At 42.7% G+C, this 25,697-nt stretch overlaps 1 protein-coding gene and 1 long non-coding RNA gene across 5 annotated transcripts in view; both read right to left on the bottom strand.

Annotated features, from left to right (window-relative positions):
• Positions 1 to 13,119: 13,119 nt before the first annotated feature.
• On the bottom strand, positions 13,120 to 20,462 carry LOC117294936. Of its 2 annotated transcripts, none has more exons than XR_004519593.1 (7): positions 20,380 to 20,462; positions 19,242 to 19,351; positions 18,170 to 18,282; positions 16,916 to 17,013; positions 15,956 to 16,065; positions 14,606 to 14,730; positions 13,120 to 13,723 (listed from the first exon to the last, which is right to left on the bottom strand). It is a non-coding gene; the product is annotated as an uncharacterized LOC117294936 (long non-coding RNA). The 2 variants fall into 2 exon arrangements; XR_004519594.1 differs by having other exon boundaries at positions 18,170 to 18,277.
• Positions 20,463 to 24,853: 4,391 nt separating this feature from the next.
• LOC117294412 overlaps positions 24,854 to 25,697 on the bottom strand; it is a 102,567-nt gene continuing 101,723 nt past the window's right edge. For 2 of the 3 annotated variants that reach the window (XM_033776795.1, XM_033776798.1), the window contains one exon: positions 24,854 to 25,296. In XM_033776795.1, the coding sequence (XP_033632686.1) occupies positions 25,118 to 25,296 (179 nt within the window). In that variant the 3' untranslated portion in view covers positions 24,854 to 25,117. The remainder of the gene's footprint in view (positions 25,297 to 25,697) is intronic. The other variant, XM_033776797.1, reaches the window with a different exon arrangement.

Below are 25,697 nucleotides of genomic sequence, written 5' to 3'. Positions count from 1 at the left end.
TGATTAAAAGTTCACTAGTGGATGGGGGGGGGGGGTGGCAATTAAGGGAAATAACATAACTATTAGGCATTATTTATCAGTGTATTAATTACGGGTTATTATTTAACTTAATTAAATTAGTTAGATTTAAATGACATAATTATTAGGCGTTACTTATCGGTGTATCGTACTTTATCGCTATGTAACGTATCATTAACTACGGGTTATTATTTAACTTACCTAAATTAGTTGGATTTAAATGACATAATTATTAGGCGTTACTTATCGGTGTATCGTACTTTATCGCTATGTAACGTATCGCTATGTAACGTATCGTTAATTACGGGTCATTATTTAACTTAACTAAATTAGTTGGATTTAAGTAACATAATTATTAGGCGTTATTTATCGGTGTATCGTACTTTATCGCTATGTAACGTATCGCTATGTACTGTATCAGTAATTACGGGTTATTATTTAGCTTAACTAAATTAGTTGGATTTAAGTAACATAATTATTAGGCGTTATTTATCGGTGTATCGTACTTTATCGCTATGTAACGTATCGCTATGTACTGTATCAGTAATTACGGGTTATTATTTAGCTTAACTAAATTAGTTAGATTTAAATTAACTTTTTTAATGGACACCAACACAGTTGTTTACTTTTAGTTTAATTTTCGTAGCTCATGTAAAGGTCGAAGGTCATAGGGTGTATTTTATTTTATTTTTTATTTTACCTTTCCATTCTAAGGTTTAAATATTAGTTCCGAGATTTTTTTTTTTAAGAGCCGGGTAGCGCAGTGGGCTAGCTCACAGCTCCAGGAATCCTGGAGCTGTGAGCAGGGTGGGTTCAAATCCCCTGGGGACCCTTTTTTAACCATTAAATAAGAAAACAATTATTTTTTAGTAAAAATGGGTAGGGTTTGAACCGGGGACCTTCAGCTCTGTAAGCCCACTCTCTCACTGCTGTGCTACCGAGCTGTTATAAAAATCTAACGGTTTTTTGAGTGATGAAGTTAAAAATGGCTGACTTAGAAATGTTTTCAAAATATTTTCTCCAAGGCTAGACCCTTGGATTTCTAGCTGATCTGAGGGCTGAGCAAGGGCTGACCAAGGGCCTTGGAGCTTGGCTTGGGGAGTAAAATTTGTAAGTGCTGAGGGGCCAAGGAGGTTGCTGGATAGTAAGTAGGCCACTGGGTTGGGTTGGATGGGATGAGGGCTTAGGTTTGGGTTATGGGCTGGTTGGGATGAGGACTTAGGTTGATGGTTTAAGTGATGGGTTGGGCTGGTTGGGATGAGGACTTAGGGTGATGGTTTGGGTGATGGGTTGGGCTGGTTGGGATGAGGGCTTAGGGTGATGATTTGAGTGATGGGCTGGGCTGGTTGGGATGAGGACTTAGGGTGATGGTTTGAGTGATGGACTGGGCTGGTTGGGATGAGGACTTAGGGTGATGGTTTAAGTGATGGGCTGGGCTGGTTGGGATGAGGACTTGGGGTGATGGTTTAAGTGATGGACTGGGCTGGTTGGGATGAGGACTTAGGGTGATGGTTTGAGTGATGGGCTGGGCTGGTTGGGATGAGGACTTAGGGTGATGGTTTGAGTGATGGGCTGGGCTGGTTGGGATGAGGACTTAGGGTGATGGTTTGAGTGATGGACTGGGCTGGTTGGGATGAGGACTTAGGGTGATGGTTTGAGTGATGGGCTGGGCTGGTTGGGATGAGGACTTAGGGTGATGGTTTGAGTGATGGGCTGGGCTGGTAGGGATGAGGGCTTGGGGTGATGGTTTAAGTGATGGGCTGGGCTGGTTGGGATGAGGACTTAGGGTGATGGTTTGGGTGATGGGCTGGGCTGGTTGGGATGAGGACTTAGGGTGATGGTTTGAGTGATGGGCTGGGCTGGTTGGGATGAGGGCTTGGGGTGATGGTTTGGGTGATGGACTTGGCTGGTTGGGATGAGGACTTAGGGTGATGGTTTAAGTGATGGGCTGGGCTGGTTGGGATGAGGACTTAGGGTGATGGTTTGAGTGATGGGCTGGGCTGGTTGGGATGAGGACTTAGGGTGATGGTTTGAGTGATGGGCTGGGCTGATTGGGATGAGGACTTGGGGTGATGGTTTAAGTGATGGACTGGGCTGGTTGGGATGAGGACTTAGGGTGATGGTTTGAGTGATGGACTGGGCTGGTTGGGATGAGGGCTTAGGGTGATGGTTTGGGTGATGGGCTGGGCTGGTTGGGATGAGGACTTAGGGTGATGGTTTAAGTGATGGACTGGGCTGGTTGGGATGAGGACTTAGGGTGATGGTTTGAGTGATGGACTGGGCTGGTTGGGATGAGGGCTTAGGGTGATGGTTTGGGTGATGGGCTGGGCTGGTTGGGATGAGGACTTAGGGTGATGGTTTAAGTGATGGACTGGGCTGGTTGGGATGAGGACTTAGGGTGATGGTTTGAGTGATGGACTGGGCTGGTTGGGATGAGGGCTTAGGGTGATGGTTTGGGTGATGGGCTGGGCTGGTTGGGATGAGGGCTTAGGGTGATGGTTTGAGTGATGGACTGGGCTGGTTGGGATGAGGACTTGGGGTGATGGTTTGAGTGATGGACTGGGCTGGTTGGGATGAGGACTTAGGGTGATGGTTTGAGTGATGGGTTGGGCTGGTTGGGATGAGGGCTTAGGGTGATGGGTTGGGCTGGTTGGGATGAGGACTTGGGGTGATGGTTTGAGTGATGGACTGGGCTGGTTGGGATGAGGACTTAGGGTGATGGTTTAAGTGATGGGTTGGGCTGGTTGGGATGAGGACTTAGGGTGATGGTTTAAGTGATGGACTGGGCTGGTTGGGATGAGGACTTAGGGTGATGGTTTGAGTGATGGACTGGGCTGGTTGGGATGAGGACTTAGGGTGATGGTTTGAGTGATGGGTTGGGCTGGTTGGGATGAGGACTTAGGGTGATGGTTTGGGTGATGGACTGGGCTGGTTGGGATGAGGACTTAGGGTGATGGTTTGAGTGATGGACTGGGCTGGTTGGGATGAGGACTTAGGGTGATGGTTTGAGTGATGGACTGGGCTGGTTGGGATGAGGACTTAGGGTGATGGTTTGAGTGATGGGTTGGGCTGGTTGGGATGAGGACTTAGGGTGATGGTTTGGGTGATGGACTGGGCTGGTTGGGATGAGGACTTGGGGTGATGGTTTAAGTGATGGACTGGGCTGGTTGGGATGAGGACTTAGGGTGATGGTTTAAGTGATGGACTGGGCTGGTTGGGATGAGGGCTTAGGGTGATGGTTTGAGTGATGGACTGGGCTGGTTGGGATGAGGACTTGGGGTGATGGTTTGGGTGATGGGCTGGGCTGGTTGGGATGAGGACTTAGGGTGATGGTTTGAGTGATGGGCTGGGCTGGTTGGGATGAGGACTTAGGGTGATGGTTTGGGTGATGGACTGGGCTGGTTGGGATGAGGACTTAGGGTGATGGTTTAAGTGATGGGCTGGGCTGGTTGGGATGAGGACTTAGGGTGATGGTTTGAGTGATGGGCTGGGCTGGTTGGGATGAGGACTTAGGGTGATGGTTTGAGTGATGGGCTGGGCTGATTGGGATGAGGACTTGGGGTGATGGTTTAAGTGATGGACTGGGCTGGTTGGGATGAGGACTTAGGGTGATGGTTTGAGTGATGGACTGGGCTGGTTGGGATGAGGGCTTAGGGTGATGGTTTGGGTGATGGGCTGGGCTGGTTGGGATGAGGACTTAGGGTGATGGTTTAAGTGATGGACTGGGCTGGTTGGGATGAGGACTTAGGGTGATGGTTTGAGTGATGGACTGGGCTGGTTGGGATGAGGGCTTAGGGTGATGGTTTGGGTGATGGGCTGGGCTGGTTGGGATGAGGACTTAGGGTGATGGTTTAAGTGATGGACTGGGCTGGTTGGGATGAGGACTTAGGGTGATGGTTTGAGTGATGGACTGGGCTGGTTGGGATGAGGGCTTAGGGTGATGGTTTGGGTGATGGGCTGGGCTGGTTGGGATGAGGGCTTAGGGTGATGGTTTGAGTGATGGACTGGGCTGGTTGGGATGAGGACTTGGGGTGATGGTTTGAGTGATGGACTGGGCTGGTTGGGATGAGGACTTAGGGTGATGGTTTGAGTGATGGGTTGGGCTGGTTGGGATGAGGGCTTAGGGTGATGGGTTGGGCTGGTTGGGATGAGGACTTGGGGTGATGGTTTGAGTGATGGACTGGGCTGGTTGGGATGAGGACTTAGGGTGATGGTTTAAGTGATGGGTTGGGCTGGTTGGGATGAGGACTTAGGGTGATGGTTTAAGTGATGGGCTGGGCTGGTTGGGATGAGGACTTAGGGTGATGGTTTGAGTGATGGACTGGGCTGGTTGGGATGAGGACTTAGGGTGATGGTTTGAGTGATGGGTTGGGCTGGTTGGGATGAGGACTTAGGGTGATGGTTTGGGTGATGGACTGGGCTGGTTGGGATGAGGACTTAGGGTGATGGTTTGAGTGATGGACTGGGCTGGTTGGGATGAGGACTTAGGGTGATGGTTTGAGTGATGGACTGGGCTGGTTGGGATGAGGACTTAGGGTGATGGTTTGAGTGATGGGTTGGGCTGGTTGGGATGAGGACTTAGGGTGATGGTTTGGGTGATGGACTGGGCTGGTTGGGATGAGGACTTGGGGTGATGGTTTAAGTGATGGACTGGGCTGGTTGGGATGAGGACTTAGGGTGATGGTTTAAGTGATGGACTGGGCTGGTTGGGATGAGGGCTTAGGGTGATGGTTTGAGTGATGGACTGGGCTGGTTGGGATGAGGACTTGGGGTGATGGTTTGGGTGATGGGCTGGGCTGGTTGGGATGAGGACTTAGGGTGATGGTTTGAGTGATGGGCTGGGCTGGTTGGGATGAGGACTTAGGGTGATGGTTTGGGTGATGGACTGGGCTGGTTGGGATGAGGACTTGGGGTGATGGTTTAAGTGATGGACTGGGCTGGTTGGGATGAGGACTTAGGGTGATGGTTTGAGTGATGGGCTGGGCTGGTTGGGATGAGGACTTAGGGTGATGGTTTAAGTGATGGACTGGGCTGGTTGGGATGAGGACTTGGGGTGATGGTTTGAGTGATGGACTGGGCTGGTTGGGATGAGGACTTGGGGTGATGGTTTGAGTGATGGACTGGGCTGGTTGGGATGAGGACTTAGGGTGATGGTTTGGGTGATGGACTCGGCTGGTTGGGATGAGGACTTAGGGTGATGGTTTAAGTGATGGACTGGGCTGGTTGGGATGAGGACTTAGGGTGATGGTTTGAGTGATGGACTGGGCTGGTTGGGATGAGGACTTAGGGTGATGGTTTAAGTGATGGACTGGGCTGGTTGGGATGAGGACTTAGGGTGATGGTTTAAGTGATGGACTGGGCTGGTTGGGATGAGGACTTAGGGTGATGGTTTGGGTGATGGACTCGGCTGGTTGGGATGAGGACTTAGGGTGATGGTTTAAGTGATGGGCTGGGCTGGTTGGGATGAGGACTTGGGGTGATGGTTTAAGTGATGGGCTGGGCTGGTAGGGATGAGGACTTAGGGTGATGGTTTAAGTGATGGACTGGGCTGGTTGGGATGAGGACTTAGGGTGATGGTTTGAGTGATGGGCTGGGCTGGTTGGGATGAGGACTTGGGGTGATGGTTTGGGTGATGGGCTGGGCTGGTTGGGATGAGGACTTAGGGTGATGGTTTGGGTGATGGGCTGGGCTGGTTGGGATGAGGACTTAGGGTGATGGTTTGAGTGATGGGCTGGGCTGGTTGGGATGAGGACTTAGGGTGATGGTTTGAGTGATGGGCTGGGCTGGTTGGGATGAGGACTTAGGGTGATGGTTTAAGTGATAGGTTAGGCTGGTTGGGATGAGGACTTAGGGTGATGGTTTGGGTGATGGACTGGGCTGGTTGGGATGAGGACTTAGGGTGATGGTTTGGGTGATGGACTGGGCTGGTTGGGATGAGGACTTGGGGTGATGGTTTGGGTGATGGGCTGGGCTGGTTGGGATGAGGACTTGGGGTGATGGTTTGAGTGATGGACTGGGCTGGTTGGGATGAGGACTTGGGGTGATGGTTTGAGTGATGGACTGGGCTGGTTGGGATGAGGACTTAGGGTGATGGTTTGAGTGATGGGCTGGGCTGGTTGGGATGAGGACTTAGGGTGATGGTTTGAGTGATGGGCTGGGCTGGTTGGGATGAGGACTTAGGGTGATGGTTTGGGTGATGGGCTGGGCTGGTTGGGATGAGGACTTAGGGTGATGGTTTGAGTGATGGACTGGGCTGGTTGGGATGAGGGCTTAGGGTGATGGTTTGGGTGATGGACTGGGCTGGTTGGGATGAGGACTTGGGGTGATGGTTTGGGTGATGGGCTGGGCTGGTTGGGATGAGGACTTAGGGTGATGGTTTGGGTGATGGGCTGGGCTGGTTGGGATGAGGACTTAGGGTGATGGTTTGGGTGATGGACTGGGCTGGTTGGGATGAGGACTTAGGGTGATGGTTTGGGTGATGGACTGGGCTGGTTGGGATGAGGACTTGGGGTGATGGTTTGAGTGATGGACTGGGCTGGTTGGGATGAGGACTTAGGGTGATGGTTTGAGTGATGGGCTGGGCTGGTTGGGATGAGGACTTAGGGTGATGGTTTGAGTGATGGGCTGGGCTGGTTGGGATGAGGACTTAGGGTGATGGTTTGGGTGATGGACTGGGCTGGTTGGGATGAGGACTTAGGGTGATGGTTTGGGTGATGGACTGGGCTGGTTGGGATGAGGACTTAGGGTGATGGTTTGAGTGATGGGCTGGGCTGGTTGGGATGAGGACTTAGGGTGATGGTTTGAGTGATGGGCTGGGCTGGTTGGGATGAGGACTTAGGGTGATGGTTTGAGTGATGGGCTGGGCTGGTTGGGATGAGGACTTAGGGTGATGGTTTGAGTGATGGGCTGGGCTGGTTGGGATGAGGACTTAGGGTGATGGTTTGAGTGATGGACTGGGCTGGTTGGGATGAGGACTTAGGGTGATGGTTTAAGTGATGGACTGGGCTGGTTGGGATGAGGACTTAGGGTGATGGTTTGAGTGATGGGCTGGGCTGGTTGGGATGAGGACTTAGGGTGATGGTTTGAGTGATGGGCTGGGCTGATTGGGATGAGGACTTGGGGTGATGGTTTAAGTGATGGACTGGGCTGGTTGGGATGAGGACTTAGGGTGATGGTTTGGGTGATGGGCTGGGCTGGTAGGGATGAGGACTTAGGGTGATGGTTTGGGTGATGGGCTGGGCTGGTTGGGATGAGGACTTGGGGTGATGGTTTGAGTGATGGACTGGGCTGGTTGGGATGAGGACTTAGGGTGATGGTTTGAGTGATGGGCTGGGCTGGTTGGGATGAGGACTTAGGGTGATGGTTTGGGTGATGGGCTGGGCTGGTTGGGATGAGGACTTGGGGTGATGGTTTGAGTGATGGGCTGGGCTGGTTGGGATGAGGACTTGGGGTGATGGTTTGAGTGATGGACTGGGCTGGTTGGGATGAGGACTTAGGGTGATGGTTTGAGTGATGGGCTGGGCTGGTTGGGATGAGGACTTAGGGTGATGGTTTGGGTGATGGACTGGGCTGGTTGGGATGAGGACTTAGGGTGATGGTTTGGGTGATGGACTGGGCTGGTTGGGATGAGGACTTGGGGTGATGGTTTAAGTGATGGGCTGGGCTGGTTGGGATGAGGACTTAGGGTGATGGTTTGAGTGATGGGCTGGGCTGGTTGGGATGAGGACTTAGGGTGATGGTTTGAGTGATGGACTGGGCTGGTTGGGATGAGGACTTGGGGTGATGGTTTAAGTGATGGACTGGGCTGGTTGGGATGAGGACTTGGGGTGATGGTTTAAGTGATGGGCTGGGCTGGTTGGGATGAGGACTTAGGGTGATGGTTTGAGTGATGGGCTGGGCTGGTTGGGATGAGGACTTAGGGTGATGGTTTGGGTGATGGGCTGGGCTGGTTGGGATGAGGACTTGGGGTGATGGTTTGAGTGATGGGCTGGGCTGGTTGGGATGAGGACTTGGGGTGATGGTTTGAGTGATGGACTGGGCTGGTTGGGATGAGGACTTAGGGTGATGGTTTGAGTGATGGGCTGGGCTGGTTGGGATGAGGACTTAGGGTGATGGTTTGGGTGATGGACTGTGCTGGTTGGGATGAGGACTTAGGGTGATGGTTTGAGTGATGGGCTGGGCTGGTTGGGATGAGGGCTTAGGGTGATGGTTTGAGTGATGGGCTGGGCTGGTTGGGATGAGGACTTAGGGTGATGGTTTGGGTGATAGGCTGGAAGAGTTGGGATGAGGACTTAGGGTGATGGTTTGAGTGATGGACTGGGCTGGTTGGGATGAGGACTTAGGGTGATGGTTTGAGTGATGGACTGGGCTGGTTGGGATGAGGACTTAGGGTGATGGTTTGAGTGATGGGCTGGACTGGTTGGGATAAGGACTTAGGGTGATGGTTTGGGTGATGGGCTGGGCTGGTTGGGATGAGGACTTAGGGTGATGGTTTGAGTGATGGGCTGGGCTGGTTGGGATGAGGACTTAGGGTGATGGTTTGAGTGATGGGCTGGACTGGTTGGGATGAGGACTTAGGGTGATGGTTTGGGTGATGGGCTGGGCTGGTTGGGATGAGGGCTTGGGGTGATGGTTTGAGTGATGGGCTGGGCTGGTTGGGATGAGGACTTAGGGTGATGGTTTGAGTGATGGGCTGGGCTGGTTGGGATGAGGACTTGGGGTGATGGTTTGAGTGATGGACTGGGCTGGTTGGGATGAGGACTTAGGGTGATGGTTTGGGTGATGGGCTGGGCTGGTTGGGATGAGGACTTGGGGTGATGGTTTGGGTGATGGGCTGGACTGGTTGGGATGAGGACTTAGGGTGATGGTTTGGGTGATGGGCTGGGCTGGTTGGGATGAGGACTTGGGGTGATGGTTTGAGTGATGGGTTGGGCTGGTTGGGATGAGGACTTAGGGTGATGGTTTGAGTGATGGACTGGGCTGGTTGGGATGAGGACTTAGGGTGATGGTTTGAGTGATGGACTGGGCTGGTTGGGATGAGGACTTAGGGTGATGGTTTGGGTGATGGGCTGGGCTGGTAGGGATGAGGACTTAGGGTGATGGTTTGGGTGATGGGCTGGGCTGGTTGGGATGAGGACTTAGGGTGATGGTTTGAGTGATGGACTGGGCTGGTTGGGATGAGGACTTAGGGTGATGGTTTGGGTGATGGACTGGGCTGGTAGGGATGAGGACTTAGGGTGATGGTTTAAGTGATGGACTCGGCTGGTTGGGATGAGGACTTAGGGTGATGGTTTAAGTGATGGACTGGGCTGGTTGGGATGAGGACTTAGGGTGATGGTTTGAGTGATGGACTGGGCTGGTTGGGATGAGGACTTAGGGTGATGGTTTGAGTGATGGACTGGGCTGGTTGGGATGAGGACTTAGGGTGATGGTTTGGGTGATGGGCTGGGCTGGTAGGGATGAGGACTTAGGGTGATGGTTTGGGTGATGGGCTGGGCTGGTTGGGATGAGGACTTAGGGTGATGGTTTGAGTGATGGACTGGGCTGGTTGGGATGAGGACTTAGGGTGATGGTTTGAGTGATGGACTGGGCTGGTTGGGATGAGGACTTAGGGTGATGGTTTGGGTGATGGGCTGGGCTGGTTGGGATGAGGACTTAGGGTGATGGTTTGGGTGATGGACTGGGCTGGTAGGGATGAGGACTTAGGGTGATGGTTTGAGTGATGGACTGGGCTGGTTGGGATGAGGACTTAGGGTGATGGTTTGAGTGATGGACTGGGCTGGTTGGGATGAGGACTTAGAGTGATGGTTTGAGTGATGGGTTGGGCTGGTTGGGATGAGGACTTAGTGTGATGGTTTAAGTGATGGACTCGGCTGGTTGGGATGAGGACTTAGGGTGATGGTTTGGGTGATAGGCTGGAAGAGTTGGGATGAGGACTTTGGTGATGGGCTGGGCTATTTGAGATGTGGGCTTGGGGGGGGGGGGGGTTGGTTTGGGGCGATGGGATGTACTCGTTGAGATGGGTGCTTAGGGGGATGGTTTGGGATGAGGGCTTGGGGCGATGGGATGGACTCGTTGAGATGGGGGGTTGGTTTGGGATGAGGGTTTGGGACGATGGGATGGACTCGTTGAGATGGGGGCTTAGGGGGATGGTTTGGGATGAGGGCTTGGGGCGATGGGATAGACTCGTTGGGATGGGGGTTTAGGGGGATGGTTTGGGATGAGGGCTTGGGGCGATGGGATTGACTTGTTGAGATGGGGGAGTTGAAGTGGCAGTAACATTAATTTTAAAGGTGTTTTTTTTTAAAGCCATCGATTACTTTTTCTTATTAAGGTATTTTAAGGGTGGTAATTTTGAATCAAAGATTTAGTATTAATTTCTTTCAAATTGAGTTTAAAGGGGTTGAACTTATTTTTAAATATATTTGAAGTGCTCATTTTAAGGTATGATATAAAGGTAGGGTCTTTTTTGGTAGTTTAAAGGTGTGACAAAGGTTTAGTAATAATTTCTTACAATTTGAGTTTAAAGGGATGGAATGCTGTTTTAAATATTGAAATGGTTTATTTTACGGTACAATTTAAAGGTAACGTAGGGTCTTTTTTGGGTGGTGTAAAGGTGTGACAACGGTTTAGTAATAATTTCTTTCAAATTGGGTTTAAAGGAGTGGAATTGTTTTTAAATATTGAAATGGTTTATTTAAGGTACTATTTAAAGGTAAAGTCTTTTTGGGTGGCTTAAAGGTGTGACAGATGTTTAGTAATAATTTCTGTCAAATTGAGTTTAAAAGTGTGGAACTTTTTTTATTATTTATATTTAAATGGTTTGTTTTAAGATATGATTTAAAGGTATGGTCTTTTGGAGTGGTTTAAAGGTGTGACAAATTGCGAATTTCCGTTAATTGTATTAAAGTGATCTTATTCCACTTTGCTGGAAAAGAATTAAGAAGGTGTTTAGACCTTTTTGTTGGATTACATCACTGAATGGGACCAGTCCATTTTAAGCGGGAGTTTCGTTAAGTCTAGGATCAAATAACTTGAATAATTGTAACAATACATTACTTGTACAATAATGCACGTAAAATAAGAGAGATTTCTTGCTACATTTATAGAATCATTTTATTTGACAACTCCAAATAATAAGATACAAACAATTAATATATTCAATTACTGCTAGTATATGTACTTTCATAACTTTGTATCTTTAAGATAGTGTATTTTTACACTATTTTGCTCAGTTTTATTTAAGACTTATTTCAATTGTCTTATTTGATAATATGTATATGAACCCTTTAAAGGCACTGTACACAGTTGGTAATTTATCAAAATTTATTTTAGCATAAAACCTTGTTTGGTTACGAGCAACAAAGAGCTGTTGATAGTACAAAATACCATTAGAAACGGCTGCTCTGAAGTAACATAGTTTTTGAGAAAGAGGTAATTTCTCACTCAAATAATAAAAACCTCTGGCCAGAAGCTTCTTATTATCTGGAAGCACACCATTTTGTACAACAATGGTGTTTTTTCTTTCATCATTTTCTTGCAACTTCAATAAACAATTAAATCAAAATTTTTACAGACGTGTTCAGTGGCTTTAAAATTATTTGCACTATGCAAGCAGTTTTAGTAATTAGATTCATTTAATCAATAATCTCCAATTTCAAATACACACAATGCGTTCTTTGCTTGTAAATGGTGAGCTTACTTTTTACAATAAACATTCCTGAGAGGTAAGATTGCATCAGGGATTTATTTAACATCAATTAAACTGCCTTAAAGGCAGTGGACACTATTGGTAATTACTCAAAATAATTTTTAGCATAAATCCTTACTTGGTGACGAGTAATGGGGAGAGGTTGATAGTATAAATCATTGTGAGAAATGACTCCCTCTGAAGTGACATAGTTTTCGAGAAAGCAGTAATTTTCCATGAATTTGATTTCGAGACCTCAGATTTAGACTTTGAGGTCTCGAAATCAACCATCTAAACGCACACAACTTCATGTGACGAGGGTGTTTTTTCTTTCATTATTATCTCGCAACTTCGATGAGCAATTGAGCGTAAGTTTCCACAGGCTTGTTATTTTATGCATATGTTGACACACCAAGTGAGAAGACTGGTCTTTGACAATTACCAATAGCGTCCAGTGTCTTTAAATCTTAAAGTCAAAAGTTGTTCATTCATGATTAGTTGATGTTTTTAATGCCTGAACCATATTTTATGTTTCCACTTTAGATTGCTCTCTGGAGCCTTTAAGATTGTAGTGCTATTAAAAGTGACTGAAAACAAATTGGTGGTATCAATTTACTCAAGAACCGTAAATGTTTACTTGATTTCTTAAACGAACGTTACAGAATTGGTAAGAAAACAAAATTGTGAAGATCACAGATTTACGTAAAACTTACACGGTCTAATGATGATGATAGTAGAAAATATTCCTTTCAAATATTTCTGTCTGAAATGTCTTATTATTTTGATGAGAATTATAAAATCTAACTTTGCATTTAGAGTTTATCGCTCAGTGAGCATTTTATTCATTTTTATTTCGGCATCGATGCAATGCAAAATTTGTAATCAGTTTTTTACTATTCTCTCGTGACCCAGATGGCCGATCGATCTTAAAACTTCTACAGGTTTGTCAAGTTATGAATATGGTGGATTACATAAACTGCTTTAACTGCCAGCAACTGTTTTGTCAGCAAAAAACAATTCTGTAATATTCCTTTAACTAAACTGTCTTAAATCTTACAAATAAAGTCAAAAAGTTGTTTATCCACAATTACTTGATGTTTTAAATGCCTTAACAATATTTTATGTTTCCAGTATAGATTGCTCCCCTAAAAACCCTGAAGCCTTTAAGGTTGTAGTGCTATGAAAAGCTACTGAAAACAGAATGACCTGGGCCCAATTTCAAAGCGCTGCTAACCATAAGCACACAAAAAGTGTCCTTACTTTCTGGTGCTTACCGCACAAAATTAAATGACGTCAGAATGCACTCCATGGTAAACGCGCACTATGGTCGCCCAATTTTTCTGCTAACCTGTGAAATACGCTTGTACCATAGCAACATTTTCTGCTACCGTTAAGCAGCGCCATGAAATTGACCAGGCCCTCCTCTGGTGGTATAAATTTACTCAAGAACCGTAAATGTTTACTTGACTTCTTAAATAAAGTTTGTTTTAATTACAAAAAAAATTTTGAAAGACGAGAGTTCGGTAAACTCTTGTTTTTCAGCATTACATCTCAAAAATATTCATTACAAACTATATTTAGTGTTACACAAAACTATAATGTTTTATTTTGCATTTCCATCTTCAACTACACAACACATCCATATCTGTACCATACAACCAACTTTATAATTCATCATATAGGTGGTATGCTTTCAGGAATGTGTTGAATTATCTATATATATAAAGGGTGTTGTTAATCAAAAACATGTTTCCTATTTTTTAAATCTGTAATCAATCTGAAGGGACGAACCACTCAAAATGGGTTAGACTGGTGTCCGCATAAAATCCCCATCAATGTTGTGGCATGTGTGGTTTTCTGTTTGTATAAGTGCTGCAATTACAGACCACTTTTTGATGTTAGTGAAAAACACCCACAGGGATTTTACATATACCTCTGTTCTGTTGTTTGACACTTAGTGGGCACTGTTGCAGGTCTCGAGAATCGTCAGATAGATATCATCTGCAAATGGCACACCTTCAAAATACAAACAAATAAAACAACAACACATTAGATCAAACAAAATCTTATTCTATCAAGTAATAATCCACAAAGGAAACTTACTGAGTAAATTTGTCATAATTTTGGGTTGAACAAAGACAAATTTGCTAGAGCCCAACTTAACAAAACCCTGTGCTCCACCAACTGATCAATCGAGCCCTAATTGGCTGTCTTCACAATCCAGACTACCAGTTTAGTTTGTACTAATCAGTCTTGCCGATGTTTTTGATACGATGGAAATCATATATTCAAACGCTCTGAAATTGTCCCTCGGTCGTCCTTCCCCAAGCCCAAACCTTTGAGTCTTGCACTGCCACTTCCAGTATGGTAAATTTGTAATACATGTAAGTTTGGGTTGAACAAAGACAAGAGCGAAGAAGCCCTGTGTTGGCAGTCTCCACTATTGGTAATTACTCAAAATAATTATTAGCATAAAACCTTACTTGGTGACGAGTAATGGGGGAAGGTTGGTGGTATAAAACATTGTGAGAAACGGCTCCCTCTGAAGTGCCATAGTTTTTGAGAAAGAAGTAATTTTCCACGAATTTGATTTTGAGACCTCAGATTTAGAATTTGAGGTCTCGAAATCAAGCACACAACTTCGTGTGACAAGGGTGTTTTTTCTTTCATTATTATCTCGCAACATCGACTACCAATTGAGCTCAAATTTTCACAGGTTTGTTATTTTATGCATATGTTAAGATACACCAACTATGAAGACTGGTCCTTGACAATTACCAATAGTGTCCAGGTCTTAAAACTACCAAGGGGAAACATAGAAATTTGTTTGACTGAAGGAAACTAGGATAAATTTATGAGGAACTAACAACTTCTTCAATGTTCAGGAGTTTGCCTTACCTTTTATCAAGAAGAGAGTAGTTCATTTTCCAGACTTGTTGTACATGAGGAAGCTCATCAACTGCAGGTCTCAGACCCCTCCTTGGTTGTTGATGAGTAGATATCTGTGGAGATGACAACCCTCACTGTGTCGTGCAAACAAAGAACACAATCATGTTTTAGTACGCTAATTAATGAATATTTAATGAATAATGGAACACAGGTATAATTTGAGATCATCCTTTTCCCTTTCATAAATCAATGGTAACTCTAACCATTATTTCTTTGAACACATCAGTGTGAGGGTTAAAAAAAAATTATTTGATTTGTTTGAGATGTAATAATCACATGAAATAACCAAGATCAATTTCGTTACATCCAATATATATATTGGATGTAAAGAAATTGATCTAGGGAAATGGGACAAAAGAATATTTAATTCAAGGAGTATTTTTACCAAGATTTCACTGTACCAATTGTTTATGCCCACAGCAATATAAATTACTGTTTAGTGAGGGGAAGTCAACCTAATAGATGGTTAATTGGTCAGGTTTTGGTTTCACCTTGTTTCAGGTCAGCAGTGTACTGTTTAGCACAATGTGGATATAAACCAATGTTTACATTTGGAGTAGAGCCTAATAACCCCCATGAGACCATGGAGTGGGGGAAGTGGGAAATGACATTCCAGAGAATTATTCACCAATTAAAGAGGTCTGGGCTTGAATGGAAATCAGAGTGAAAATCATGGAGGCCAGTCATTGGTCTGGACACTCTGTTTCATCTAGGTCTTTTAAGAGAATTGCAATTCCCTTAAAGTCAATGGACACAATTGGTTATTACTCAAAATAATTATTGGCATAAAACCTTACTTGGTAACGAGTAATGGGGAGCTGTTGGTAGTGTAAAACATTGTGAGAAACGGCTCCCTCTGAAGAAACGTAGTTTCTAGAAAGAAGTAACTTTCCATGAATTTGATTTTGAGACCTCAGAATTAGATTTTGAAAGCACACAACTTCATGTGACAAGGGTGTTTTCTTTTATTATTATCTTGCAAATTCGACGACCAATTGAGCTCAAATTTTCGCAGGTTTGTATTTTATGCATATGTTGAGATACACCAAGTGAGAAGACATGTCATTGAAAATTAGCAATAGTGTCCAGTGCCTTTAAGGCGTGCGTGAAAGAGAAATATTTCTTTGAATTAAAGCCAAATCCTGCTCTTCACTGAGATTTCACGGTGGTTCCAAATTAGAGATTTTTCATACCAGGAAAAAGTATATACTTCAAATCATGCCCAAAGCCTGTTATTATCAAAATATCCCAAATCATCTCTCTATTCATTTCAAATTGATGCTTTTTTTATAAATTTACCTGTTGATGGGGAAGACATTGTTGAGTCCTTAGCTGGGCTGTATTCCCATCAAGCATCTACTTCTGGAGAGGTAGACTTCATATGACATTGGTGTGTCTGTAGCTATAACCTAAATTGGAATAAAATATAAACAATATTTTGTGAAAGGGAAACTACTGATTAGGTTCATAAGGTGTTTGAAAAAAAAGAGAACAACGAAGCTTGAGGATTTTTCAAAAGGGAAACATTATGTGAGCTTTCAAAGCACTGATGGGGGAAGCAAACCATACCAGAAATAATAATATATAATATATATATATAAAGCGCATTTTACAATAACCGTCTCAATGCGCTTTACAATAGTCCCCTGGTCATTGGGCCAATAGCATCACCTTTAGAAACACAGATGCAAGCCCCCCTTTCACTGCGAGTGTTCTTCGTTCTTTTACACGTGTTACAAACAAACAAGACCTACAGCTGTATGCACCTTCCAGAGGATGAAACAGATGTGTCCTTCTCTTCAAAAGGACACAAGTGCCACAACACCCAGTGGTAAATAGTTAAAATCAACATTGAATGTTAAAAAATTCTCTCAAGTTAAAGGCAGTGGACACTATTGGTAATTACTCAAAATAATTATTAGCATAAACCCTCACTTGGTAACAAGTAATGGGGGAGGTTGATAGTATAAAACATTTTGAGAAACGGCACCCTCTGAAGTAACGTAATTTAGAAAGAAGTAATTTTCCACGAATTTGATTTCGAGACCTTAGATTTAGAAGTTGATGTCTCGAAATGACGCATCTGAAAGCACACAACTTCCTGTAACATGGGTATTTTTTCTTTCATTATTTTCTCGCAACTTCGACGACCAATTGAGCTCATTTACAGGTTTTTTATTTTATGCATATGTTGAGATACACCAAGTGAGAAGACTGGTCTTTGACAAATACTTGGTCTTTAAAGGTTTATAAATTTACCTGTCGATGAAGAAGACATCATTGAATCTTGAAGCTGGGCTGCATTCCAATCATGTATCTTCTTCTGGAGAGGTAGACTTCATCTGTCAATACAGTGTCTGTCGATGGGAACAAAATATAAACACCATTCTGTGAAAGGGGTGTGTTGTTGTTTTTCTTTAGTTGCAGAAACAGATTAACAATGCTTAAATGAACAAAAGAGAGCACCATAAAGGGAATTTATAAAAAACTTGCTCGTTTCAAAGATGGCATCATTTTCCCCTGAGGGTGTATACATTGTTTTGTGGGGTTTCAGTGACGATACCACTCCTTTGGGGGTGAATCTCTGTGTACTTTAACATTGGTGCAGGTTTTCTATAACATTTTACAATTAAAGTTGAATGTACAATTTGTGACGAAAAAAGGAAATCTACCAATTTCCTGGCAACTGTTTTGTGATCCTCAATTTTATACCTTTGTACCACAACTTATTCATATGAGAAATTGACAAGCTATTACTATAGTTTCGTGGCCGAGCGTTTAAGACCACCGAGTTCAAACTCTGGTGACCTGATCAGCAGAGTGTGGGTTCGAATCCCCAGCTGTGACACTTGTGTCCTTAAGCAAGACACAATTGCTTCGTCCATCGGATGGGACGTAAAGCCGTTGGTCCCATGTGTTGTGTAACGCCTGAAAAGAACCCAATGCACTTATCGAAAAGAGAATGGGTTCGCCCCGGTGTTGCTGTGGCTGCTGTATGCGCCGTAGCACCTTGTAAACCCTTATAAGGTGCTAAATAATATGGTTTCAGAATTCATCGTTGCAATAACCTATCTTTCTGAAAGTTTGTATATACTCAGCGCCTTGAGTACCTTGTTTGGTAGATACGTGCGCTACATGAGACTTTGATATTATTATTATTCGACATGGGAGGTAAAACTTACAGCCAAGGTTTAGCAAATTCAAGAGAAATTAAATTTCCACAATTTCTCAGAAGAGATAAAGAATTTCTGGTACAAATAACTAAAGCATTTATTGTCTTTGCGTGGTTAAGTCATGTTAAGTCATGGTTTCATTTTGACAAGCAGTCTAAAACATAGCAAAAATTAATTCAAATTTTTGCAGAATTACCAGCGATAAGAAGTTTATAAATCCAGGACCTAGTTGGTCATGTTATATATTTTCCTCAGAGAATATTATCACCAAACTGGATGAGTCATGACTGGATGTCCAAAATCTCTTGATGTATCTCAAAATGCTTGTTCATAAATTTACCTTCTGTTGGTGCAGTCATCATTGAATCTTCAAGTTGAAGCTGGGCTGTATCCCCATCATGCATCTACCTCTGAAGAGGTTGGACTTCATCTTACCGTGGGTCTGCAGCTAACCTAAATGTAAAGAAAATAAATTCTTTGTTCAACCCGAAAATAAAAACAATTATATAAAAGGGAATATCTACCAATGAGGACTTCAAGGCGCTTGAACAAAGGGCACAACGAAGATGAAAGACTTGGAAAGAACTAATTGCACAACTTGCTGCCAAACTATACCAGAAACACAAGAGCAAGGCCCTATCTCTTTCACGATGAGTGCTCTGAGTGCTTTATACCCATTCTCAATTATCCTCCGATAGGTTTGCGAGTAGTTTGTGACAGATTTATTTTACATTTTAGCCAAGGCTAGGGTCTTTAGTTATAAATGTATTGGTTTGCATATATAGGTCTTCTGGTTCGGAATAGAATCAACCTAACCAAAACTGGTCACACGGGTGTGATACTTTTCTAAAACCTCAAAGCAACTTAAAAAATAAACCAGTGCACTTATCGAAAAGAGAAGGGGTCACCCCAGTGTTCCTGGCTGTGGCTGCTGTATGCGCCGTAGCACCTTGTAAAGCCTTATAAGGTGCTAAATAATTGGGTCTCTCTTTCTGAAAGTTTGTATATACTCAGTGCCTTGAGTACCTTGTTTGATGGATATGTGCGCTATAGGCCTGTGAAAATTTTGGCTCAATTGGTCATCAAAATTGCAAGAAAATTTTGAAAGAAAAAACACCCTCGTGGACGAATTTATGTGCCTTTAGATTGAAGAAAACACTTTCTAGCTAGATTAGAAGTCTTTTATTATTTTAGTGAGAAATATACCTCTTTCTCAAAAACTACCTTACTTCAGAGGGAGCCGTTTCCCATAATGTTTTATACTATCAACAGCTCTCCAATGCTCGTTACCAATTAAGTTTTTAAGGTAATATTTGTTTTGAGTAATTACCAAACATGTACCTTCCCTTTAAACTGGATGACTGATGTCCAATAATCTTGATTTATCTCAAAATGGTTGTTCATAAATTTACCTTCTGTTGGTGCAGTCATCATTGAATCTTGAAGCTGGGCTGTATCCCCATCAATCATGCATCTACTTCTGAAGAGGTTGACTTCATCTGACAGTTTGTCTGCAGCTAGCCTAAATGTAAAGAAAATAAAAACAATTATATGAAAGGGAATATCTAACGGACTGAGCCGGAAGCGAGGTCCGTGAACAGCGCCAGCCACCAACCAAGGTCATTACCACGCAGTGAAGACCGGGTACGAACACTTCTATTTCCATTAATAAATACCTTTTTTAGCGAATTAAACGGCTAAAATTTTCCAAATTTTGTGACTTTTGTCTCGGCGGTACTTCCAGACATGTTCAGGGGCCATATTTGAGCTTTTGATGGTTCCCATCTCTTTCGTGCGTTAATCACATTACTGATCTTTGAGACCAGTGACTCTTTTAAATAATGATCTGTTCAGCGCCTTCACTGGAGTCAAAGGAGGCAAATGATTGGACGATACCTGTTCCTTGTGCATTAAAACGCGTGCATGAGCTCGGCGTCAGTTTATACGCGCGCACATGTTACACGCGCGCACTCAAAACTGATACACTTTCAGCGCGAAGTGCGCGAAGTTGCAATGAAACTTACAGGGATATAAATAAGCATGCGATACAGTGCAACGCGCAAGGTTTACACAATGTATGCTGATTTAGTGGCCACTTATTCGCTATTTTCCAAAGCCGGTCTTTTTACCACCGGGTTTTGACCAATCAGAGACTTGAAACCGTCCAAGGTATTTATTAATAATATTTATTGTTAATTTTTATGGACATGAAAAATGAACAATGAATAATATATGCCCGAATTTCAGCTTCTTAAACTGGGTAAAAAAAAAAATATTAACAAGAAATAATTGGAAATCTGTTTGCAATGTAGAGACGCTTTATACCCAGGACGTCAGTGCAGTGCAACGAAGTTGTGTGTCCTACTACCAACCAAGTGCCGGGGTTCGGACCACTTCCCCGGCAGCGTGCTCCCCGGCCACCCGCTCCACAAGTTCGGAATTGGAATTTGACATCGCCGGGTCAAAGTTACCCCTCACGTATCTTCAAGTCTTTAAAAAAGAAACTTATAACATCAAACCAGCATTATCACAATCAAATAAGCAACTCACCATTACAGTTTTGTGGAAGTTGTGTCCTCAGAATTCGGTAAAAACTTGAATTGTTTGAGAACAAGCCACAGCAACTTCTGACGCAGTCAGCATGTCTTTAAAAATGGCGGCTAGCCTTGTGTCATGTGATCTTGCAAGGGGGGGGGGCTGGGCTGAATAAATTTGCATAACAAAGCAAGGGTGTTCGCATTGGACAACACATTAGAGGTCACCTCAGTTTGGGATTTTGATTTTTTATCAGGGACCGGGGGGGGGGGGGGTGTCGGATCTAGAGTATGATATCATCTTGCATTCATAAATACCTCAGACAGTTTCGCTATTCCTATTGGTGGAAAGCGCGTCACGTGGGTGTGTATACACCTTTGTTTATGACCAGTAAAAAGTATTTAAACATTGGCGTGACACGCGAGCTTGCACCTGTGATTATAAGACAGTTTCTTCATTCCTATTGGTCGAGAGCAACGGCCGGGACATCACGCGATACGCACGACTCTCACATCATTCCCTTATAAGGAGTTGTTTACCCGATCGGGCCGAGGGCCTTACCATTTCATAGCTGGAGGGGGTGTTGTGTTGAAAGAAATCATTGAAAAATTATATTTTTTTGCATTTATTTTACTTTTTGACCAAAAAGTGTTGATGTTTTTTGACCGAAAGGTATTTAAGAATGGGAATCAAAGTGTGTTGAATCGGTTTTCGACTAGTGGTTTAAACCCGCCGAGGCCTGGTTGGGCTTAAACCACTTGTTGAAAACCTCTTTGCCACACATTGATTCCCTTACACCAAACCCCCAACACCCAACCTAACACACAGCCCTACCCCAACCCTACACCCAACACATACACCCAACCTTGCACCCAACACCCAGCCCTACCCCCACCATACACCCAACACCCAACACATACACCCAACCTAACACCCAGCCCTACCCCAACCTAACACCCAACCCTACACCCAAGCTTGCACCCAACCCTACACCCAACCTTGCACCCAACCCAACGCCCTACACCCAACTGCAGTGAACACCCAAGTTATTATACTACTAGAAAAACAATGAAGACAACATTTTTGATAGGTTTAATATGTAATGAAATTACTTTCATTTTATTATTCTTCATCACTTAAAATAAGTTATTTTGTATGTTGAATAAAACTTTAAAACTCAATAATAATAGTTGACAAAAAACAAGAAGAAACAATACAAGATGAGTTGTCAAAATTATTTCTTATAGAATTGAGAAGATCAGAAGTGGGGCATTATTTAACAAAATACAGAAAAGAAAATCATGATGTTGAACCGTATTCATTATTTTACAATCATACATTTCTTGCCTTAATTCTATTGATTAGTTTACAATTGCATTAATTTTCAATATTTCATAAATACATATAATCATGGCAAGGTTTGGAAATCATTTTCCCTTGAAACAATTACAATGTTAGAGTGTGCAGTAATCATCTTCCATTGATCTTTTCAAATTTTTAACTAAGTGGCTCAAATTTATTAAAAAGTGAATATACAATTTATAAATACCTTTTTATTGATTGTATAATTTACATAAGGCTTTTTATATGTATTTACAATAGTTGAATTGAATAAGGGGGTGTTATAGGGTGTTTTTCATCCATTGCATTGGTAGTCTTCATTCAAGGCCTTTGGGCAAGTGTACACTCTTTTTACTCATCAAGAATCCACAAAACACATTCTATTTTTAAATCCCTATGGAGACATATTGTGTTCTTTCTTCTTGTCCCTGGTTTAAGAACCTCCGATTGGCTCTGCACATAAAAATCATTGGTGCTTGTTTTGTTGACCATCATTCCTAGTAAAATATTGTTAACATAGAAACAAAATTGTTCTCCAGCATGACACCAGCATAAAAAACCTTTAAAGACAAATTGTGCACTGTGATTGCCATTGTAGAAACAGAGTATTTGCTTTCGTGAAGAATGAACAAATGTGCACAAATATTTCTACATGTACAATGGACTATTTATAATCTTAAAAGTATAAAAGTTAGCTACAAATTCAGTGATTGAACACTGGGTGTTCGGAAACAAATGTTACAACAAAAGTAAGATCTGCTTTCGTTTGAAAGAAATCATAATTAAAGCTTTATAATTTGTATTCATTTTGAATTTCCTTGTTTGCACAGGAAGCAAGGTCAAATCAGGTTACCACTGTACATAAAAAAGAAAGTATATCAGTAATCCTTCAGAGGGACATGTTTGAAAAAATCCTTCAGAGGGACATGTTTGAAATAATACATTTTGAAAATAGTGTAATTTGACTATTGGTGACATCATCATTAACTCATTGCTAACACCAAATGAAGCAATAGAAACAGAAAATCTACCTTGAATTGTATTGGAAGGTTTTCATGTAAAATAAGATAATAAGAAACTCATTTACTGCACAGGAGTAGATGTTTTGGTAAATGCTCAAGTTCAAAGAGAAATTTCATGGTGTTTTTCTTAAAAATATTAGTCCATGGTTGAAAAAAACCATAAGAAAATAAGTACGATTGAGAAAACATAAGAAAATAAGTACGATTGAGAAAACATAAGAAAATAAGTACGATTGTTCTCTCCCCCTCCCTCCCTCTTTCCCTCTCTCTCTCTCATATCCCACCATCATCCCTCATCCCCCATCGACATCATCCCACCTCATCTTTTTAATCACGAAGAAAAAATACTCTAAAAATCTAACAAAGCAAGCTTTCTATCTTGCAATTGAGGTTGAAGACATTTTGCAAAGTAAAACTCATTTCAAGTTCTCAACAATAAAATAAAATGTGAAAACTACATCACATGAGCTTGTACTCATTCAAATAAAAAAAGGGGAGGGGGGAAAAAGTAGTGCAGGTTAAACATTTTTAGTGAATGGTTTGGAGTTTGGAAACACTAAATAGTTTTGGAAAGAGCCCTTGGAAAATGGTCTGTAAAAAAAAAGATGGTTTGTTGTGCTGTAAAATGAAACAAATATTTATTGTAATATTTATTCTTATTGTACAGGCTTTGCCAAGCCTATTTTCCAATGAAAAAGGTTAGACTTTGGTTACCTTATGCTTGATGTTTGAATATTTCTAAACCTATGGTTCAAACCTGCCAAAATTGGAACCTCAGAATACATGTACACACACACTATTTAAAACAGTGTACAAAAGTCAAATAATCCACAAGAAATGCTTTACTGCCACAAGCAAACGGCACCCTCTTTTACAAGAGCTCTTAGATCTTGTTCATTACTGTTTCTTTGTCAGAAATAGGAATTATCTGTTTTCTTGCAGTCTGTAATATCCACAATCTGGGTTTGTCTACGCATTCAAACCAAGGACTTTTACAAAAGGGATGCGGGAAAAGTCACACCGCGGACATTCTCACTTTGATTTCGTGTACAAAACCAATAGGGATGTCTAAAAAATGTCCAAACAATGGGAAAACAAAGAGAAGTCCTCGATTGGCACCATAAACACAGCTGGGTGACCAGTTGGCAGATATAATAATTTGGGATGAACCCTTAGACATGTGTGACAGGCACTACACAGGACTGGATTCGAACCCATCACCATCCCCACATAGAGCAGATATCTTAACGACAATACCTCAGAGCTTGCTCAATATCTCGTGGCCACCTTTTTCAACATGTTAAAATAAACATAATGCTACAACAAACTATATCTTTAAACTATATCTTAAATAAAAACTACTGATTGCACTACTGTTGTTTATTTCACAACGACGGGATTAACAAAAAATCTCATCAACAACGAAAACAAGTACTACTATTACCACCGCTAAAAAGAAGGCAGTCATATTTATTGCAAAGTATCATCAATATAAAAAAAAGGTTGAGTGCAGATAACAGTTTGCATATATTGCAACGATAAACAAGATCAAATTTTATCTTATTTTATTTTATTTGTCTGTTGCAGTAACTTCATAGTTTTGTCACTGACAAACTAAAATTAAAAATTTAAAATGAAAAAAAGGGGAAAACCCTCTACTTTTTTGGTTTTATCCAACTTGGTGCGAGTTTCATATCAATAAAATCTTCCAATTTGGGAATGTCTTTAGTTTTGTCACACAAATGAACGGGAATTTTAGTATCATAATGTGCTTACTTTAAATAAAGCTCAGTGAAAAATCACAGGATTTAAGGAAGAAAAACTTTCAAAACATTTTCACACACTTTGGACCCATGCTTGCCGATCAGCTACTCCAATGAAATACCACTCCAACTATGTGTATGAATATTTTTTAGGGAATAGAAGGGTTCTGGGCCAAATTCATGGCTCTGCTTACCGTAAGCAAAGAATCAGTGTTTATGGAAGCACGAAATTTGGCGTTTACGGAAGCAGGGAATTCTGCATTTACGTCATGCATATGTCACGGGTGAGCTGTGATTTTGGCTTCTGCGCGTGCTTACTCCATGTTACTAGGCATTCTAAGCTTACACAGCTAGCACAGAAATTTGATGCTTGCCTTCAGACAGAGAATGGTGATCGTAAGTGAAGAATTCGGCGGTTAGCAGAGCCATGATATTGGGTTCTGATCATTTAACCTGTAATGGATACTGAACTTGTTCTCATTCCCACTACAGGCGATTCTTCTATTCCAAAATCAAATCCATGCAATTACAGTGAAGCTGGAATCTGGAATATAGTCAGGACTCTTTTTGACTTCTGCATCACAGAGTATGTTTGTAACAGGGAACATGTCCTGTCATTATGGCCGCTCATGTGCTCTCCGTCTTCCATCGTTTCAGCTTACCAACGAGATTGCTCTTAGAGGAAAGGAGTTTGCTTTTTGAGGAGCGGGAGGTCGTCTTCTCTGTCTCTTCCAACTTCTCAATCTCTGCCTTGAAATCCTCCGCTTTAAAGTCTCTGGGAAGAGTAGCAGACTTCTTAGCTGCATCTGGGGTTAGAAAAAAAGAAGTAGAATAATCAAACGGTTAGACGGTGTTTGAAGCTTTGCATGGTGTGAAGAATAAGAGTAACTATAAATATAAATAGTAGACTTGCAGGTACAACAATGTGTAATATCCCTTTTTAAGGGAGTTTTGGCTCTGATCAGAGCCGGTGTGGTCTCAACGTTTCGAACGGTATACTCTAAACGTCTCCTGAAGACGACCAGAGTTTACTGTTCGAACATCGAGACAAAACCGGCTCTGTTCAGATACAACACTCCCTCAAAAGAGATATTACACATGGTTGTATCGCAAGTCTACTATTTATTCTTAAATGATTAGACGTTGGCTTGATTGAACCAAAATACAAACAAGATTTTACGGAAGAAAAAGAGCAGTACCTAAATCC

Source organism: Asterias rubens, chromosome 9, assembly GCF_902459465.1.
Source record: "Asterias rubens chromosome 9, eAstRub1.3, whole genome shotgun sequence".
In the NCBI taxonomy this organism is placed as follows: Eukaryota; Metazoa; Echinodermata; class Asteroidea; order Forcipulatida; family Asteriidae; genus Asterias; species Asterias rubens.
Note: the sequence above shows the minus strand (reverse complement) of the source record. Positions and strands in the feature narration are given on the sequence as shown.